General features: G+C 35.4%; 2 protein-coding genes across 3 annotated transcripts; both read left to right on the top strand.

Moving 5' to 3' along the window:
* The first annotated feature begins 746 nt into the window (after positions 1–746).
* Positions 747–1,694, top strand: LOC102532757 (olfactory receptor 4F3/4F16/4F29-like). Its single transcript, XM_006218101.3, has one exon. The coding sequence runs from the start codon at positions 756–758 to the stop codon at positions 1,692–1,694; it is 939 nt and encodes a 312-aa protein (XP_006218163.2). The 5' UTR covers positions 747–755.
* Positions 1,695–10,963: 9,269 nt separating this feature from the next.
* On the top strand, positions 10,964–18,795 carry LOC140697095 (olfactory receptor 4F3/4F16/4F29-like). Of its 2 annotated transcripts, XM_072963931.1 has the most exons (2): positions 10,964–10,973; positions 17,867–18,795. In XM_072963931.1, exons 1-2 carry the CDS (start codon positions 10,964–10,966, stop codon positions 18,793–18,795), a joined length of 939 nt encoding a protein of 312 aa, XP_072820032.1. The 2 variants fall into 2 exon arrangements, with proteins under 2 accessions (XP_072820032.1, XP_072820031.1); XM_072963930.1 differs by lacking the exon at positions 10,964–10,973 and having other exon boundaries at positions 17,842–18,795.
* The last annotated feature ends 1,611 nt before the right edge of the window (positions 18,796–20,406 follow it).

The following is a 20,406-nucleotide window of genomic DNA, read 5'->3' as shown; positions in this document are numbered from 1 at the left end:
TAACTTCCTTGACTTCTCACAACAGGCCCCTCCGGAACCTTGCATATCTTGGCCCTGACCTGGCTGCTATGCACCCTTGTAGGTACTTTCACTTATACTTCTTGATGCTCAGGCAGATACCCTGTGCCATGAATATTTATTCTACCCTTTCCTCGGACCTGTCGTACTCTAGAGTCACCTCTATGCCCTATGCCTGGTTCACTTATGCTCACTTCTGCTCTGTGGGCATTGCAAATATGACTATAGGTAGTAATATAAAAAGACTCAAGAGACATGTTATGTTCCTGAGATGAGGTGAGGTTAAGAAAGGACAAAACTTGAATAGCTGAAGTACTGTTTTATGAACAGTTTAAAAATAGAACCAGTGAGTTCTGGCAAATGTCATCTCCACCTCTTCTTTCTTCTTCTCTATGTGATGCATTGTACCACCTTCCTTGCCCCTCCCAATCCTTACCATGCACATCTACTATGTTCTCATATTTGTTCTACTCTCTTGTGTTTATAGATGAATAGTCCTGGGGGCTGTGGTAAAAGGGATATTGCATGTGGACGTGACCCAGCTGCTTTAGGTGACCAAAGGTAAAATGCTTATTTAACGATGATATGGCCTTCAGAAAGAATTGAGGGGATTTATAGTCTTCACAGCATCAATATCCTTGAATAAGTAATCATTAAAATATAGAACATTATTAACATTCTTATTTTAGTTTCCTTTTCCTTTTCTTTTATTTGGAAACACTCTAGCTGATAAATCAATGGATGGAGTAAATCACTCTATGGTGTCAGAGTTGGTGTTTCTGGGACTCACCAATTCCTGGGAGATCCAACTTCTCCTCTTTGTGTTCTCCTGCACATTTTGCATGGCAAGCATGGTGGGAAACTCCCTCATTATTCTCACTGTGACTTCTGACCGTCGTCTACACTCACCCATGTACTTTCTGTTGGCCAACCTCTCCTTCATCGACCTGGGAGTTTCTTCTGTCATTTCTCCCAAGATGATTTATGACCTTTTCAAAAAGCGTAAAGTCATTTCCTTCAGTGGCTGCATCACTCAGATCTTCTTTGTCCACTTCATTGGTGGTGTGGAGATGGTGCTGCTCATCGCCATGGCCTTTGACAGATACGTTGCCATATGCAAGCCTCTTCACTATTTGACTATTATGAGCCAAAATATGTGTATTCTGCTTCTGGTTGCTGCATGGATAATTGGCTTGATTCACTCTGTGGTTCAACTGATTTTTGTTATTAAATTGCCATTCTGTGGCCCTAATATATTAGATAGCTTTTACTGTGACTTTCCTCGGTTCATCAGACTTGCCTGCACAGATACCTACAGGCTAGAGTTCATGGTGACAGCCAACAGTGGGTTTATATCTCTGGGATCATTCTTCATATTGATTGTCTCCTACATTTTTATTCTCATCACTGTTCAGAAACAGTCTTCAGGTAGCTCATCTAAGGCCCTCTCCACTTTGTCAACTCATGTCATGGTGGTGGTTTTGTTCTTTGGTCCTTGCATCTTTGTTTATATCTGGCCTCACCCCACATCACATCTAGACAAATTCCTTGCTGTTTTTGATGCAGTTCTCACTCCCTTTTTAAATTCAATCATCTATACATTCAGGAACAAAGAAATGAAAGTGGCAATGAGGAAAGTATGCAGTCAATTTATTATTTATAGAAGGATTTCTTAAATGCCAAAAGTATTATAAAGTTCCTTACAAACTTGGAGTAACATTAAATTTCTATTATTTTAATATCAGGAGTTTCCAATAACATATTAACTTTTAGTTATCCCAGAATAAAATAACATGGTTCTTTTAAAAATCTTAACTGAGAAAGTATGTTACAGCCTAGGGTTGTAGGAAGCATGTGGTGTGATAAAAAGTGTCTTGTCTCTCAATAGACATTACCTTGATGAATTTACTGTGTTCTGGACTTCAAAATCAGTCTCTTCAGTGTTAGAGTGGGTCATAAACTGGAGCACTGATTGACGCTAAAGAAATTAATACTAGATAGAAATATATACATCAAGATGCCCATTTATTAATTTGCCACATAGGTCAATCAAGTGGCCTGAACTTCCACATAGTTCTAACTCATTCTTTCATTGTACAGAAGCTTGAGAGAAGTCAAATGATGATCTGAACATTAATGAGCAGGAAATCAGAGCTGGAAGGGTTAGCTGTATTATTGAAATATTTAATCATATTGTATTTTGACACTTAATGCCTATATCTCCATAATAGGATATGCGTGTGATCACATTTCAAAAAATATGATCCTGTTCCAGGCTGTCTAACCCCTATGCTTTTACAGATACATCTTATTTCCATATGTAACTAGCCAAGTTCTTCCTTTTCCTTTTGCTGGCATGACTATTCCTGTTGCATTTGAATTATTTGAGTCATTGCAAGCTGTATTTTAGTTTGGGAGATGTTTTATATATGACTATATTCTATTCTATAGGAATGAGAGGTTTGCATCAGCAGATTTTGACATACCAGCTCATACCCATTTCAACAAAGAGAAACCAAGGTTCATTCTCAAAGATGTAGTGCAAATGACTCTGATCCTTATACAAGCTTATACATACTCCTTTATATAAGGAGTTTATCAGTATTCCTTTGGTCTTATAAGCCGTCCTTATTTACTTCTTAACTTTTCTTACTTTATAATTTATCTTTTTTTACTTCCATTGCCCTTGTATCATTCATTCATTTTTTTGATTCCTTTTTGGACACTTGGAAAAACACTACCTATATATAAGTTTACTAGCTAGCACTTATATTCAGTCTCCCTATAGTATTTTGAATTGGCATTTTTAAAATGGGAGTTTTTACTAGGTGTTCTCTTCAGTTAATTAAATAATGTTCAGTAGATCTAGCAAGGATTCCCAGACTCCTCATTGTGTGTGTTGGTTTAGAGAAATGCCTGTTCCCCTCAATCTTATCTCGTACTCCCTTTACGTCTGGTCTATATCTATGAAACGATAGAGTCCACAACTGCATAATGAATGAAAATTTTCTGTATCATCTAATGTAAAACTTTGTTAAGGTCACTATTTTTTATTCTAAAAACGTTACTGCTTTTAGTGGACATCTACTCTGTTGTTTGCTCAAATCAGCAAAGTTCTTCTGGTAAATCTATCTTTCTCTGGCAATAAATATGTGGTATGATTACAAGATGACTGTTTGGTCAAGGTTGGGTTTCTGAACCAAGTCATAATGACATATCTCCTGGCCATGGTTGAATGGTATAGATATGAGTCACTGGCCAAGATGGGCCAAATCTGAGCTTTTCTCGAGTATGTTGGACTTGCGAATGGAGAGAAAGCAAGCCTCAGTCCCTTTTGGAGCTATGATATGTAGAAACTGCTGGCAATCATATTTCCTGCTGTTAGAAAGTGAATCTGGGGTAATTTTTAAAAGATATATGAGAAACAAATATATAGGATTTGAAGGCAGAAGCTTGGCAGTATTCAAGTTCTTGGTTCCAGCCGTCCTGGGCATTCAGCTTAATTCTTGCCCTACACTCATTTAAGTCACTGGCTGAGCTAGTTAATGAGCCAATACTCATCCTCTTGCCTAAGTTTGTTTAAGTTGTGGTTCTGTCATTTACAATCAAAAGCCTATTGATAAATACATCTTTGATTTTAAGGGCCCTGTATTTTCAATGTATAATCTCCAATTGTTTTCTTGTTTCTTTAGGAAAACATTATTCTTTCTTCTAATGAAAATAAAATATGCTCATTATGTAAGATTTATATGGAAATTAGAAATGAAAAAAGAGAATCACCCATAAAATCACCATATGGAGATAATTATTAGTAATGTCTTGGTATATCTATTTCTAGTGTTGTTCTCTGCCTAAACATAAATATACATTTACAATATTAGTGTTTTATGGTCTCTTCATTTCATACTGCCTTTTTGATAAATAATACATTCTGAGAATTCTCTCACATTATTAAATATTATAGTACAAAATAATTTAAACACTATGTAATATTGCCTTATGTGACAATATCATTTTTGTTATTCCTCTGACATTGGCCAATTAGATTATCTACAGTTTTTCACTCTGCCTTGAAAATTCATTCATACACCTCTATCTGTATTTCAGATGACTTCCTTTCTAGATTGATATATTTGGAACTAATAGAGTATAACAATATTTTAAATACTTAATTTGTATTATCATTTCTCTCAAAATATTTGTACTTTCTGTGAAATATATTCATTACAGTACCCTTCCCAAATATTGAATGTGATCATTTATTTAAAATATTTATAAATTTAAAGGACAAAAAAGGTGAAATTTTTTAAGAATTTCTTTGATTTTTGTATACAATGTGAGTATATTTAACATACTGAACTATGCAATTAAAAATGGTTAGGATGATACATTGCATGTTGCATCTGTGTGTGTGTGTGTGTGTGTTTAACCACAATTAAATATAAAAATATATTTTTCCAAAAGTAACTTATTAACTTAGATTATTGGGATGTGCAGCAACAGAGCTAGCCTCATGGACACCAGGGATTCACTCAATATCACACTTTTAGATTTAGCTCTCTCATTCACTCCCTTTCTCTTGTTACCTTCTCGCTTTCTTTCTCTCCTACCTCTCTCTCTGTTAACTTGTTTACCCTTGCACATGAGTCTTATTTTCTTCTTTTACACATGAATTCTTTTATGTATAGTGTGAGGAAAGAGGAGAGGCTGCAAATAACCCAAGTTTAAATCATTCTATCAGAGCAACATCATAGAAAAGGGAAAGGTTTTCTTTCCTAGCAAGTATATTAAAAGAAGATGAAAGGATCTTAACTGGCATTATCTGAGCTGCATGCCTGGTCTCTCATGGGCCAGTTCTGGACATGTGCCCGCCCTAGTAGCAGGAGCCAAGGTTATCTGGTTGTTAGCTCCCAGAGAACTACATGACTTTGAGAAGGAGCAGTTCCCAAACAGAGGAGGTGGGGTATAGACATTAGTGGAAGGAGATAAGTGATTCAGGGTAGGCAAAAAAAAAAAGTCACATATTTTTCCTTATTGAAATAGAAATGAATACGTTTTGTTGAGGTGTTCTTCCTCCCCATCCTCATAGTAGAACATTAGTTTTTCCTGTTGATTCATCAGTCCCACATAAATGCTAAAGACATTAACTCCTTTATTATAATATTTCTGTTCAAAATGTCCCCTGCATTAGTTGTTTTCTTTTTAATTTTATTTATCATATTCTGCAATATTAAAGTTACACTTTTTGTGACTTCAGCTCCATAGAGCTTTTAAGCTAAGACTTCATAATTTTATTCTTAAATTCTTTTCCATTCCAATACATAATGAATATTCATGAATATGTACTTCTGAAATATTTTATCCACCTATAAAGTATTTGGCTGTAAATAATAAAAGAGGATCTAAATTTTTCCAATGTGCTTATTAATTCTCTCAACACCATTTAGTGAATAATTTTTTCCCTTATGATTTGTACCCATTTTATACCACATTATTGTATAAAATATAGTCCACGTCTATTCTGGGATCTAAACCCAGATGTAGTATATCTTCTGACATCTCCTCTTGGGTGCTTCATATATCCTCTGAATAGATTGAAAATGATACTCATGATCATCACTGAAAACAGTGTCTTCGTCCACTATCATATATCCAGTCACAAAAACAAGAAATCCAAAAGTGAGTCTCTCCCTCTCTCTCTTTCTCTCCGTTTTCCACTCATGCAGTAAATATTGAGTGCCTACTAAGTGCTAGGCATTATTACAGGCTTTTGGGATACATCAGTAAATATTAAAAATTAATTCCTACCATTGTGAAGGTTATGTTCTAGTGGAGCTATTGAGACACCAAATAATAAGCAAAATAAATAAGCAAGTTTTATAGTAAGTTAAAATGCAATAAGTACAATAGCAATATAATAGAATAAGTGAAGGTGGATTGAAACTTCAGAGTTGGGAGAGTGGATTGGACATCTAAGTACAGTAGTTAAGGTAGACATCGCTGAGAAGATATTGAGCAAAGGCTTGGTTTAGGTAACTGAGTTAGCAATGCAGCTATGAAGGGAGACAAGCACTCTACATAGAGGGTGTAGCCAGCACAAAGGCCTAATGTGCCTGGTATGTTCATGAAACATCAAGAAGGCCAGTGTGACTTTGTCAGTGTAAAAAAGTGGGTGAATAGTACAAAGAAATTCAACAAGGTAAATGGAGGCCAAATCACATGGGATTATGTAGACCATTGTAAAGAATTTGTCTTTTACTCTGAGGAAGAGGTTGGGGAGGCTGAACTACTGGAAGTTTCTGAAAAGAGAGGTGACATGATGTCCACTTACGTTTAGAATTATTTTTCTGTCTGGTTGTCTTGCTGAGAATAATCTGAGGAAGGGTAGTGTAGTGATCTCAGCTGTGATAAGTTAGTAGTCTGTTGCAGAAATTAAGGGAAGAAAGAGATGGTGACTTGAGCAGCACGATGTCAGTGGTGAGATTTTAAAGGGCTAACTAATAGGATTTGCCAATTGATGGAATAATGGATGTAAGAAAATGACTCCAAGTGTTTTGACTTAAGCTACTGGAAGAATGGATTTGTCATCAGTTAAGATGAAGAAACAGGAGCTCAATTTTGGACACATTACATCTAAGATGTTTGTAGAATGTATGAATGTAAAGTGGGCATCTGGATAAACAAGTCTGATGAACATGGTAGAAATCTGAGCAGGAGATTGAAGCATAGATGTTATTTAAAGGTGTGGTGCTAGGTGAGATAACCTAGAGAATGAATATAGTTAGAAAAAACGTGAGGTTAAAGACCTGACCCCTAGTATTGTCTAACATTAAGAGGTCAGAGAGAATATGAATAATAATTAGTGAGGACTAAGAAGGAGCAACCAGTGATACAGAAGGAGAAAAAAAAACAAACAGGATTTTGTAGTGCCTGGGAACACAAAAGAAGAAAATATGTATGAAGATTGGCATAAATAACTAGGCTTAAAGATGGGGACTAAGAATTGGTCATTAGATTTAGAAACAGAAATCTTTAGAGAACTGAAAGACAAGTTTTATTGATTTTGTTTTAGTTTTTTATTGAGGACATAGTTGGCTTATAATATTATTGATTTCAGGTGTACACATGGTAAATCAAAATTTTTATGGATTACACTCCATTTAAAGTTATTACAATATTATTGATGCATTCCCTGCTGTGCATTACAATCCTAAACTTATTTATTTTATAACTAGAAGTTTGTACCTCTTAATTCCCCTTCACCTATTTCACCCATCCTTGGAGCCCCCTTCCCTGTTCTCTATGTGTGAGTCTGTTTCCATTTTGTAATATTGGATCCTTTGTTTTGTTTTTCATATTCCACACATAAGTGGAAATAGTATTTGTCTCTGTCTTATTTGACTAAGGATAATACACTACAGATCCATCCAGCTTGTTGCAAATGGCAAATTTTCATTTTTTATAGGGGTAGTACTCTATTGTATATATATATACCATGACTTCCTTGTCACTTCATCTGTTAATGGATACTTAGGTTGCTTCCATATCGTGGATGTCATAAATGTTGCTGCTGTGAACATTGGGGTGCATGTATTATTTTGAATTCATTTTTTTTTAATTCTTCGGATATATACCCAGGTGTGGAATTATTAGATCATATGGTAGTTCTATTTTTAGTTTTTTGAGGAGTCTGCACAATGTTTTCCATAATGGCTGCACCAATTTACATTCCAACCAACAGTGTACATGGGTTTCCTTTTCTCCACATCCTCACTAACACTTGCCATTTGTGGTCATACGACAGGTGTAAAGTGATATCTTATTGTGGCTTTGATTTACATTTCTCTGATTAATGATGTTGAACATCTTTTCATGTGCCTGTTGGTCATCTATATGTCTCTTTAAAAATGTATATTCAGATCTTCTACTCATTTTTCACTTTTTTTTTTAAGTTGAGCTGTATGAGCTGTTAACATATTTTGGATTTCAACCCCTTATTGGTAATATCATTTGCAAATATTTTCTCCTATCCAGCAGGTTGGCTTTTTGTTTTGCCGACTGTGTTCTTTGCTGTGAAAAAGCTTTTAAGTTTAATTAGGTTCTATTTGTTTATTTTTGCTTTTGTTTCCTTTGCCTTAGGTATCTGATTCAAAAAAAATTGCTATAATTTATGTCAGAAACTGTTCCATATGTTTCTTCTCTTTTCAGTACTTTAAATATTACTACCACTCCCTTCTTGCCTGTAAAGTTTCTGCAGAGAAGCAAGCTGGTATTCTAACGGAGTTTCCCTTGTATATGGCTAATTGCTTCACTCTTGCTGCCTTTAAGTTTCTCTCTTTAACTTTTACCAGTTTAATTATAATATGGTATGGATTGGTGTGGATCTCTTTGGGTTTGTCTTGTTTAAGACTCTATATGCTTCTTCTACCTGATGTCTGTTTACTTTGCCAAGGTAGGGAAGTTTTTAGCCATTATTTACTCAAAGAAGTTCTCTTTCTCCTCTCTCCCTTCTCCTTCATGAACCCCTGTAATGTGAATATTCCTTTGATGTTTTTCCAGAGTTTCCTTAAACTCTCATCATTTAAAAAAAAAAACAAACTTCATTTTCTCTCTTCAGATTGGGTGACTTCCACTATTCCACCTTACAGATTGCTTATCTGTTTCGAATCGTCTGATCTGCTGTTGATTCCCTCTAGTTTGTTTTCAGAGTATTTGTTCAACTTCTAACTGACTGTATCCTTTCTTCTTCCAAATTTGATTTATCTGATAGTTTTTTTTAACTATCACATGAATTACTTAGCTCCATTTCATTAGGGTTTTTCTGGTGCTTTATTTTGTTCTTTTATTTGAAACATATTCCTCTGTCTTCTCACTTTGTTTGACTAACATTTCTTATTTCTGTTAATTAGGTGAAACAGCTAACTCTCCTGGTCTTGAAAGAGTGGCCTTATGTGGCAGCATCCTCTAAGTAGACTGCTTGTGCCTTGGGGCTTTGACAGGCTGGCTGGAGCAGGGGCATCCAGGCTAGGAATTTTGTGCCCACGGTCATCTTTGAGGAATGATGAGGATTGAGGAGGTGCAGACCAGGGATATGGGCTAAGAGGATTTTAAAAAATGGGACTCATTAGCACCTCTGGTCTCAGAGAGGGTTCCAGGAGTTTCCTAATTTTTTGAGAGATGACCTAGGATTACAAAATGGATTTTCTTCCTATGTAGTCTAGGTGCCCTTTAAACAACTATTTTTTTACTGTATCTCAGGGTAGTTGGGTATGTACTTTGCCCCTCAGCTATATCCCTCCTTGGAGGTTGCCCTGATGGATGTGGGGTTCCCATGGGTACTGTGTTCCATCCTTCCTACTCATTTTTATATAGACTATCTCTGTGTAGTAGCTGTTCAATCGGCAATCAGATCTTCTTCAACAGTAATTGCTCTTTATGTAGGTATAGATTCAGTGTGCCTGTGGGAGGAATGAGGTTGTTCTATGCCAAGCCAGGGAGTAGCTTTAGTTGTACCCTTCCCTTGGAAGGAAAGATGGCCTGTGTTACAGATCTTACTGATTGTGGGAAGGGCTAATCCTTGGTTGGTTTGTTTAAGACCTAAAAAGAATAAGAGTATAAATTTCTTCAGGTGGAGTCTACAGAGAGGTATATGGGTGGAATTTTCAGAGTAGACACAGGGAATGCCCATGTAAAAGTCTATTAGAGATTACTCACTGTACAAGAGTAAGATGATTGCTTCTGTGATGTAAATAAGCCTCTTTTCCCAGTTATCCTCATATTGCTCACTGGTATCATGTACTAATTCATTCTTAATTGATAGTAGACAGTGGCCATACCATAAAATTGGTCTCTGTGTAAACTCAATGGTGTGAATTTCCCCTCACTAGGTGATCTGGCTGCCGTCATGCCTGAGTGCCCAAGGTGTCGATGCAGAAGTAAATCCTCAGTACATTCTATGGTGCCATACCTCACTGTACTCTCAGTAGATTTGCATCCAAATTTTCTGGAAAGATTAGGGACTTGTCTTGATGGTGATATTAATTTATTCTGGGTGATTATTTTCTTTCCCAACCACAGTGTTTCTGCTAACACTACCATTATAGACCTATAGAATTCCTTTTCTGCATTATCTGTTCCTATTTTGCCCTATGAAACTTCAGCTCTGGACACATTTTTATAGCAAGTAAAGTGCGACAACAAATTCACACCCGTTGAATTTACTGTACTTACTCCAGAACCAAGAGACAGCTCACTGATGAAGTGATGGAATGGCCTGGTGAATGCTCAGCTTTTGTATCAACTGGGACATAAACTCCTTGCAAATTTAGTATGCTGTCTACTTGATGCAGAATATATCTTAAACCAGTAGCCATTATATATAGCTATCTGTCCTATAGCCAGCATATATAAACTGAAAGGGGAAAAAGTCACTTTAACCATAGGACCAAATCATTTATTATGGAAATGTATGCTTTCTAGTCCTGTTTACTTTGGTTTAGTAGGCTCAGTGTTCCCAGTGCTCCAGAAGACAATGTTCAAAAGGGAACACAGCTAAGACTGGCCTCTGACAACTTTGGGCTCCTCATGGCACTACACCAGCAGGTGGAAAGGGCTTGCCTCTGACAGTTGTGGGGACTAGGGAAACACTAAAAATGCAAGCCCTTAAGCCATATTGAAATATTTAAAGGTTATAAATCAAGGTAACAAAATCTTGAGTACAGTGTGTTCTATCTTTCTATGTTGATAAATATATGTTGTTTCCTCTTTGTCTCTAGTGTCTTATTATGAGTCTTTAGGACCTTTTCTCTGGTCAAACTTAACAGGTCTCTAGGGGTAAAGTCCCTTGATCCATGAACTACTTGTAAACTCCTGTCTTTGCAGTCGCACTTGGTCACTGTCCTCTCAAACTGTTAATAACCTTCATTTCCACATATGGCAAGATGATATGGAACTTTGTATAAGAGAACACAAGAAAATCTAAAATTTTATGAGGATGCTCTTTTCTTTGTACAGGTAAAATAAAAGAGTGAGCATAAATTGAACAGTAAGTAGAGTAGCTCTATTGTCACACATGATTCTGTTTTGGAACTGCTATGAGCATTAGTCATATCTTCAGCATGACTGCTGCCTAAAGCAGACGAGCTAGCATCTGAGGTAACAAATTGACTAGTAATCGAGAATAAAAGTAAGAAAGGTATTGGCATGTTGGAGAAAGTAAACTGACCTTGACTTTTAACTACAAACACACAGTATTAGGGTAATGTGAAAGACACTAGGAAAAGTCAAATGGATTCATAATATTTGGGATTGAGAGCTCTGTTGCCAGTGATAATTATGTGAATGATTCTCACCATTTGTAACCTGATAAACAGGTAAGAAAAACTGGTAACACATGAAACTAAGAAAACTAGATTTGTAATCTCCATTAGTTTTTCAAAAGAGATGAAGTATAAACTGGTTCTCTTCCGTGAATTGGAAGCACATTTATTAGGTACTTATAAAATTTTTGAGATGTAAAAGTCTGAATAGGAGATACCTGAATAGAAGAGATAGCCAAAAACTCAAACTTGAATAAACTATTTTCAATATAAATATTATCTTAAAATGTGATGTGGAAATTACACAAATAAAGTGAACTACCAAGAGATCAGTTGGTTCCCTGCTCTTTTAAGTGCTTTACAATTTTAGAATTTTTTTTTTATTAATTTAGTCTCTAAACTGTAAGTAGAATGCAGAAGGGTTTAGAGAAATTTGACAAGTAGTTTTTTTTTTTTTCTTGAAATGGGAGGTAGACGGGAAAGAGATTCTAAGAGAAACATGAAGGAGATTTAATTTTTGAGTCTTGGAAACAGAAAGCTAATGGGCAACTTTGTTGAGTTTATACAATAAAAAGTTAATTGAAATACACTAAAAGTTATTTATATTGCACACAGTTATAACAAATAAAAGGGGTATTCTTAAATTAGGAGAGGCAAATTTTTACCTAGGTGTAGATAAGAACTTATGACAACTTGAAAGATAAAATGCAGGACATTTCAGCTAAAGGAAGTTATAACCTCTGAATACTCTTAGGTTAAAAAGGAAATTTATATGAATGACAGTTTAGATTTTCAAAACCAAGAGATGTCTATAGATCTCTTTCAGTTTTGATAATTCTATTATTTGGAACACAAGCTAACAGTATTTCCCTCATCTATAAATTTAAATGTCTAGAACTCTGTTTCTGGAAGATTGATCTATTCAATATGAGTCAAAATAATGAATTATTCACAATAAAAGGCAAAGAGCTAGGCCTCTTCTTCTATATCATGAATAATTTGTTAAAACAAATGGTTATAACTAATGTGTTTGAGAAAAATAATCTAACAGCTTTCTCTTTTGAGCAAAGCCAATCTATAAGAGAATGTGGTTTGAGAACATAGTCAACCGGGAAGTTGATTGTAGGCATTTATTTGATGACTTCTAAGTGACCAGACATCATATCCTGGTGTCTCTATACCATGACTATTGCTCAGGGCAATAGTCACATATAGTTATATACTTCAAACTGTGAGTTTCTATACTCTCTGATGTTTGGTTCTATATTCCTCTTCCTTTTAGTGCGCCTAGGGTAAATTTATTTTTAACTTATTCTAACCTTTTTTCCCCGGTACTCTTTCCAAGATAACTAAAGAACAGTCAGTGTTGTCCTATTAGGTTACATATTTATATTTCCTTTCCCCTGTAAACTCATTTTCCTCAAATTCCAAGTACTTATGTAGTAGAAGGTATTGGAGATCCAAAGGGAAAATAAAATTACAGCTTGATGTGTATCACTGATAAGGGATTATGGAGAAAATCTTCTAAGAGACTGAGTGCTTAGAGGACGCCTGCAGACACAGTACTAAAAAGTTACGATTATAGAATTTCTGGAGTGGACCCAGAAAGTAATGAAAATCACATCCCGTAAAGTACTTCTTAATTTAAAGTGGGCTTTGTCTTTCTCCTCTTTGTCATTATACACATACTTTCCTTATTTCCTCTTTCTTTTTAATTTTCGTTTTGATGTGTCTATTTTTTTCCTTAATTCTTATTCTTTTTTATAATATGCTATTCTCTATTTTTTCCATCTCTTCAGCCTTTTAATCCATCTTCTTAGTTATATAATCAGACATATTTTAATATTTCTAAACACCAAATTATATCCTCTTTTTTGTTGAATTATTATTTTATAAACACATAATCTACTATACCTGTTACTATTTTAATTGCAATCTGATTTTCCCATGTTGGAGGCTACCTTTAGTATGTTTAGGTTATAATTTCCACATCATAGAAACCTTTTGCCAATTTTTCACAAAGGCAGTATTTTTAGTGTCTCCCTCCCTCATTTTTTATCCTGAGCGTGTGTTATCAGTTGAGGTTACAAGATAAACAAACAAACAAACAAAATTCCTCTTCTCAATCTGGACATGTAAACTAACTATAAAGTAATGTGATCAGTGATGCTTTGGGAAATAAATAAAGTTCTATAAGTAGAAACAGACAGGGAAGGTATGAATCTGCTTAGACTGTAAAGGGGTGGTAGAAAAGGGAGAGTAAACATTATAGCATGTGTTTACTTTGCATTGTGGATTGTACTTCTCTTCCAGAGAAGAGCAGTGGGTGGAGATGGTGGAAGGTCAGTTCAGGAAGAAGAACTAGCATATTTAAAAGCATGTAGTGTGTGGCGCTGTCAGATGCCACATAGGTGCCATATAGGTGATGTCAGATCATGAGATGCAAGAAAGGAAGAAGGGAAAATGAGGTAGGAAATGAGGTTTAAAAAAAAAACAACAGATACTAGAGGGCTTTGATTGCTCTGTGGGGAGTTGGAGGGTCATCTGGAAGCAAAAAAGGACTCATTAAATGATTAACATTGTGATTCAGTCTGTTTTGAAAGCTACTGGATTTTTGTCAAAACAGCAAAAACAGTTGAAGGAGTAAATACTGATGAGATTTCACAGCAGATCTGGTGAGAACTGATGAAATTAGGGGCAGAGAGAAGAGAAAGGAGTAGATACAAGGCAGATGCATTAAATGTAAAAAGTGATTGTGACATATTTCACCCGTTTAAAGAGTATCCAAAACTGTATCTTTGGTATTGTTCAATATTTAACAATAAACATTTAATTTTTTTCTATCAGGTTTTTATTGGTAGTAAATCATTACAAATAGAATTGATTCATTCATCCTATAAGATTCCTCTTTTTCCTTCTCCAGAGAAAATTACTATTCTGAAGTTGTTGGATAGCCTTCTTTATACTTGTTTACTTTATTTATTTAATAAGTATTGTTTTTTTTAAATCACAAAATTATATCACTTTACATGTATTATTTTATAATTTGATATTTTCCATTCAATATTATATTTTTGAGATTTTTTTCATGATGACAAATATATATCTGGTTCTTTCAGTTTCCTTTCCAATTAATTCATTACATTACATTGTATTAACTTACAGTAATTTACTTTATATGACCTCATTGTGGACATATATGGTATTTCCAGGGACATTAAAGAGGAGGAATTAACTGGGTTTGATGAGAAATATTATCTCATATTCTCAATTTCCTTAGACATGAATTTTTTCCATTTTACAGGTTGGAAAGGGCTCAGAGATTAACTATATGTTCCCCAAATCACCTAGTTGTTAGGTAGCAGAATATGAAATATTGTTCTTCAAATACTGAAGCCTATACTCATTTCATTATCCTATGCAGCTTCTTTAAAAAAATTAAAATAATTGCTAAGAGATTTTGTAAGAGCTAAAAGAAAGACAAAGTCAAAAAATAATGCCATCATACACAGTATATGTTTAATATAATTTCCCAGGAAAAGTCAAGAGTCCCTTTATCTGCGCTGAGTTTGGTGATCAACCTCAATATACTTTCACTTGACTTGTTAAGTCCTATACCATTCTTCCAGGCACTGTGGAACTTATAAAGAAATATGATGGGTAGGATTGTCTTATGATCCACTTGAGGAATTAAAGTAAAACACTAGAATCAGAAAACTATTCAGTTGGAGGAATCAGGAGTGATTTCATGAAGGAGATGGAGCTTGAATACAGGCAAATTTATGGAGGCTTCTAAGTAGTTAGGTCATACAGTAGAACAAATTAAACTGGCATTTTATATCATGAGTCCATCCGAAAAACCATCTGTTCCATGTAAGAGTACTTGTCCAAACAAGTAGAGTAAGAACGAATGTTTCAGCATATGCCAACTTTCCCAGGAATACCGAGGTACATTATTTAGTGATAGAAGGTTGTCAGGAGTGAATAATCATGGAGACCGAGGCACCTGTTACCAGTATGTCGATAAATGGCAGTCACCAGCTATAATAGGGGCTTATTTTCCCCCAACAATTTCTGCTATCACTCTGTCGCATGCTTTTGTTCAGGTTGTATCCTCAAGAAGTCATGATTAAAGGAAAATATAAAACAGAAAACTGGAGAGGTGACCAATCTGGGAGTCAGTAGATTTAGGTTGTAGCATAAGCTCAAATACTAAGTAAATTTATGGTTTTTGTCAAGTTATTTAACATATTTCGGTATTTATTTCCTGATCTATAATGACACGAGATTTTCCTAAATAAGGACTGTTGAATTTATAGTAGTTCCCAAAGTTGACCTCATTGATTTCAGTCTCTTTGACTAGATTGAAGACTTCCTTTTAGTCAGTCCTCTTCCTACTTTTGGTTTCCAATTAAGACAAAATTTTCACTTTCCTGAATTCCCTAGACTCTTGATCTTTCCTTCTTTATTCACATGATTAGTATCTAACACAAGCAAATACATCCTTGAAAAACTTAGAGGTATTGACACTGAACCCCTAGGCAGTGGAAAATCTGCATATAATTTTTGTCTCCTCCAAAACTTAATGACTAATAGCCTATTGTTCACTGGGAGGCTTACCAATAATATAGTAGATTAACACATATTTTGTACATTGTATGTATTATATACTGTATCCTTACAATAAAGTAAGCCAGAGAAAGGAAAATTTCTTAAGAAATCATAAGGGAAAATACTTTTACAGTACTGTAAGTTTACATCATCTGTTTACAAGATAAATCATCTGTCTATCAGTGCCTGCATCTTTATGTCTTATGGGATAGAAAACACTGTGGTTGTTAGACATATCATTAACACTGGACATGAAAAATGAAAAGATGGGTGTTGAGCATAGCTCAGTGGTAATGTACATGCTTTGCATGCACAAGGTCCTAGGTTCAGTCCCAGTACCTCCATTAAAAATAATGAGAATATAAAGTGAAATTGATTATTTAGTTCTAACAATTTATGTATTGATTATGTAGAAGCAGCAATATGATTGCCTTATGATAGCTTAGGGTAATCAACACAGTTGTTTCACAGTAGCCTAACCTATACAATACTCAATGAAGTGTTATAAAAATTTTATGGCATATAGTATTATAATCATATTCATAACTTTGTAATGGAAACATGGTAACTTTTTTAAAAAACCCACTTATCTGTGATCATAGACTAATAGGCTGTTTCTCCAGTTGAAGGAGAGGTAGATGCATCCTGTATGGTAAAGTAATTCTTGAAAGCAGAGTTATAAATGAGTAAGAAATTAACATGTTATTAATTTTATATTAAATATTACTCAGTTTATGCCTATACAAGGATAGGCTGTCCATTTCAATACATTCTTGCACAATGTTCTACACGTATATTTTTGCATATTTAATTACGATTTCATAGATAAATAAACTGAAGATCAAAGAGATTAAGGAACTTGCCCAAAGTAAAGCTGTTAATGAATGAACAACAGTATAAATCTCAGTAATCTAAATCCAAAACGTATATTCCTATTGCTAAGCTATGATCTGTATCTAAATAAGAGTAATTACAAGGTAATGTGATAAGCCCTTATATAGAGATTTGTACAAAGTGCTTACCAGTATACTATGCATTTCATAGTTTAAAGCTTTTCAGATCATGTGCTAGGTACCCTATGGCAGTGCTTCTCAAATTACCTATGTTGAAGGATAAGATTTGTTTAATTTCTAGTCTTTCATGGACTATTACTTTTGTAAAATACAGAATCAGATATTTGTGGTCACTGTGTATCAAATTGCTAGAGAAGTTTTTAATTACTCACAAACTCTGTGCATAGTATGATGCAAACTGAACGGAGAATTCATGGATCTGCAACTCTCTGTGTGGACCACTTTTTCATTGCTTTAGGGAGTATAAATATGAATGAGGCAAAATCCTGGCCTTCATGAAGCTTGGCATCTACTTGGTAAATTAGAACTGCAATCAGTTAACTACAATATGAAAGACAGTAAAATAAATGCTAGTAATAATAAAACAAGACTTCATAGATGTGGCAAACGTTTAAGTAATATTGAAATGAATATAATCCCACAGGTGGAGCCAGATGAAGGTCTATAGGCATGGAAGCGATCACAATAGAGGCTAGTTAGATGTGACTGAGGTCAAATTATACTAGTTTTGAACCAAAAATCAAAAGGTTTGGATTGAATTCCTGTTACTCCTGTTGAGCATGTTGTATCTCATGAGTAATACAGGGCATCAGCCCTGGGAGGAAGCAGAGGGTTTTAAATGCAGAGACATGCTGGTGGTAAGAATAGCTCCACGTGACAGGTACCACTTTTTCTGTGTGAACACATTTTAGAGGTCATGAGCACATTAGTTAGTTTCTATGCTAATTTAGAAATAGGCTTTCATAATTTTAACCTCTTCTAATTTATTAATATAATTTTCATAATCTACATTTTCTTCTATTATCCTCCTTCAGGTAGCAATGCCTACAAAACCAGTGTATGAAGCAAATCACTCTGTGGTGTCAGAGTTTGTGTTCCTAGGACTCACCAATTCCTGGGAAATACAACTTCTCCTCTTTGTGTTCTCCTCCACATTTTACATGGCAAGCATGATGGGAAACTCCCTCATTATGCTCACTGTAACTTCTGACCCTCACTTACACTCCCCCATGTACTTTCTGTTGGCCAACCTCTCCTTCATTGACCTGGGAGTTTCTTCTGTCACTTCTCCCAAGATGATTTATGACCTTTTCAGAAAGCGTAAAGTCATCTCCTTCAGTGGCTGCATCACTCAAATCTTCTTCATCCACATCATTGGTGCTGTGGAGATGGTGCTGCTCATCGCCATGGCCTTTGACAGATATGTTGCCATATGCAAGCCTCTCCATTATCTGACCATTATGAGCCCAAGAATGTGCATCTCCTTTTTAGTGGCTGCCTGGATGACTGGCCTTGTCCATTCCATGGTTCAACTGGCTTTTGTGGTAAACTTACCCTTCTGTGGTCCTAATGTGTTGGACAGCTTCTACTGTGACCTTCCTCGGTTCATCAAACTTGCCTGCATAGACACCTACCAACTAGAGTTCATGGTCACAGCCAACAGTGGATTCATCTCTGTTGGCTCCTTCTTCATTCTGATCGTTTCCTACATCGTCATCATTCTCACTGTTCAGAAGCACTCTTCATCAGGTTCATCCAAGGCTCTGTCCACACTTTCAGCTCACATCACAGTGGTGGTCTTGTTCTTTGGTCCTTTGATATTTTTCTATATATGGCCATTTCCCTCCACACACCTGGACAAGTTTCTTGCCATCTTTGATGCAGTACTCACTCCTTTCCTGAATCCTGTAATTTACACATTTAGGAACCAAGACATGAAGGTGGCAATGAGGAGCGTATTCAGTCAGCTAGTTAGTTATAGAAAGATCTCTTAAGTGATGATTGTATTGTAAGAGCCCTTATTGATTACTGATGTTCATTATTGATGGTCAAATTCAGACAGAAAGTTTTCTTTGTCCTACTTTGATTTGATTATACACAGTAGAATTGAATTCAGTCTGTCTTTTGCTTAAGAGGGAAAGACATTCACTTCTGAAAATAGAAAAGGAGTTATATATGAAGTATTTATAACCAAAGATTATAGTTATCTTGAGCCTCAATTCCTAAGGAATAATATTTATATGAAGTAATTATTACAAATACAAAACTGGGCATACTTCTTTAAGGCCTTCAGAACAGGGAGAATTCTCTCTTTTTACAGGAGCCTGTCTCACAGACAGGAATTCCTATCAGTACCTAACAGGGGTTCTCTAAGGGAGGATTGAATAGTGTCTTTGTATTGTATGCTGCTCGCCCACATTCTACCCCTGCTTTGAGTCTCTGCCAGGGCTGTGGGAAAAGGGAAAATTTTTTCAATAGCACCTACAGAGACTCTTTGAGAATATACAAGTATGAGGTAACACCTCTCTGGGTAGAAGCCACAGAAGCTGTTCTTGGGATACAAAGAACTGGGAAACACGAGGATTTTTCTTTGTGACTAACAGTATGCTACTCAAACCCATTAAATTTTTATTCCTCTTTTCTTCCTATATCTTCCTCTTCATTTTTCTTCAGCTACTTAGGTCTCTGGGCTAGGACAAGATTATTTTCCCTTTCCCTCTCCTTTCTCTTTATCCACACCCCAGTATTCCTCTGTCTTTCCCCACTCCCCTGCATTGCAGCTCTGTCCCCTTCTAACTTCCCTTACTGCTGCCCCTTTAAAAATGTTCTCTGATAGTTACTATAGATGGCTCCCCTACAAAGGTTTCATGTTTTGAGAAGCTGGTTGTTTTGTCACAGGAGCTCTGCTGTGGGGTGTGAACGAGAGGAGAATAACCAAATGGCAAGGGTAGGGAGGGTCACTTACAGAAGAGGCTCTCACTTTTTCAGCTATGACCCACAGTAAGGAATAGTGTATACATTGCAGTAATATCACACCTCATCCCCATAAGAAACTTAAACAAAGTTTTACATAACTATATTTATTTTTTGGAAAAAAGTTTTCTTTATTATTCTCTTCAGTTAAAATCTTCTGTTTACAGCTGACTTTGTGAGCTACACCATCTGTGCTAGAAAATTACAGAGGATGGTTAGTAACATTTACAGCTTCTAGTTCAGAGCAGAGGGAATATCCCAAGATACATTTGTTATGTCATTCTAACAGTGAATTTCAAATTCTAGTCTTGCTTTAATAAAATATTTGCTAGTAAAAAATGTCTAAGTTTCTTTAAATAAATCCATCAAAGCTGAGCTAGGCAAATATTGCCAAATGTTTTTTACACACATCATTGTTTTGTTTCACATTCATTGCTTGAAATTTTAATATCTAGCTGTACAGCCTCTTAAGCCATTCCACTAATCAAGTCAGTTGCTTTTAAAAGTGTTGAAACATGTAAATAAAACAATGAGTTCATATGTGTATAAGCTCTTACTTCATTTGCTGTAAAATATATCTCTGGTTAGATGCAACTCGATGTAGATATCATGGTAAGGATAAGACGTTCTAT

Source organism: Vicugna pacos, chromosome 6, assembly GCF_048564905.1.
Source record: "Vicugna pacos chromosome 6, VicPac4, whole genome shotgun sequence".
In the NCBI taxonomy this organism is placed as follows: Eukaryota; Metazoa; Chordata; class Mammalia; order Artiodactyla; family Camelidae; genus Vicugna; species Vicugna pacos.
Note: the sequence above shows the minus strand (reverse complement) of the source record. Positions and strands in the feature narration are given on the sequence as shown.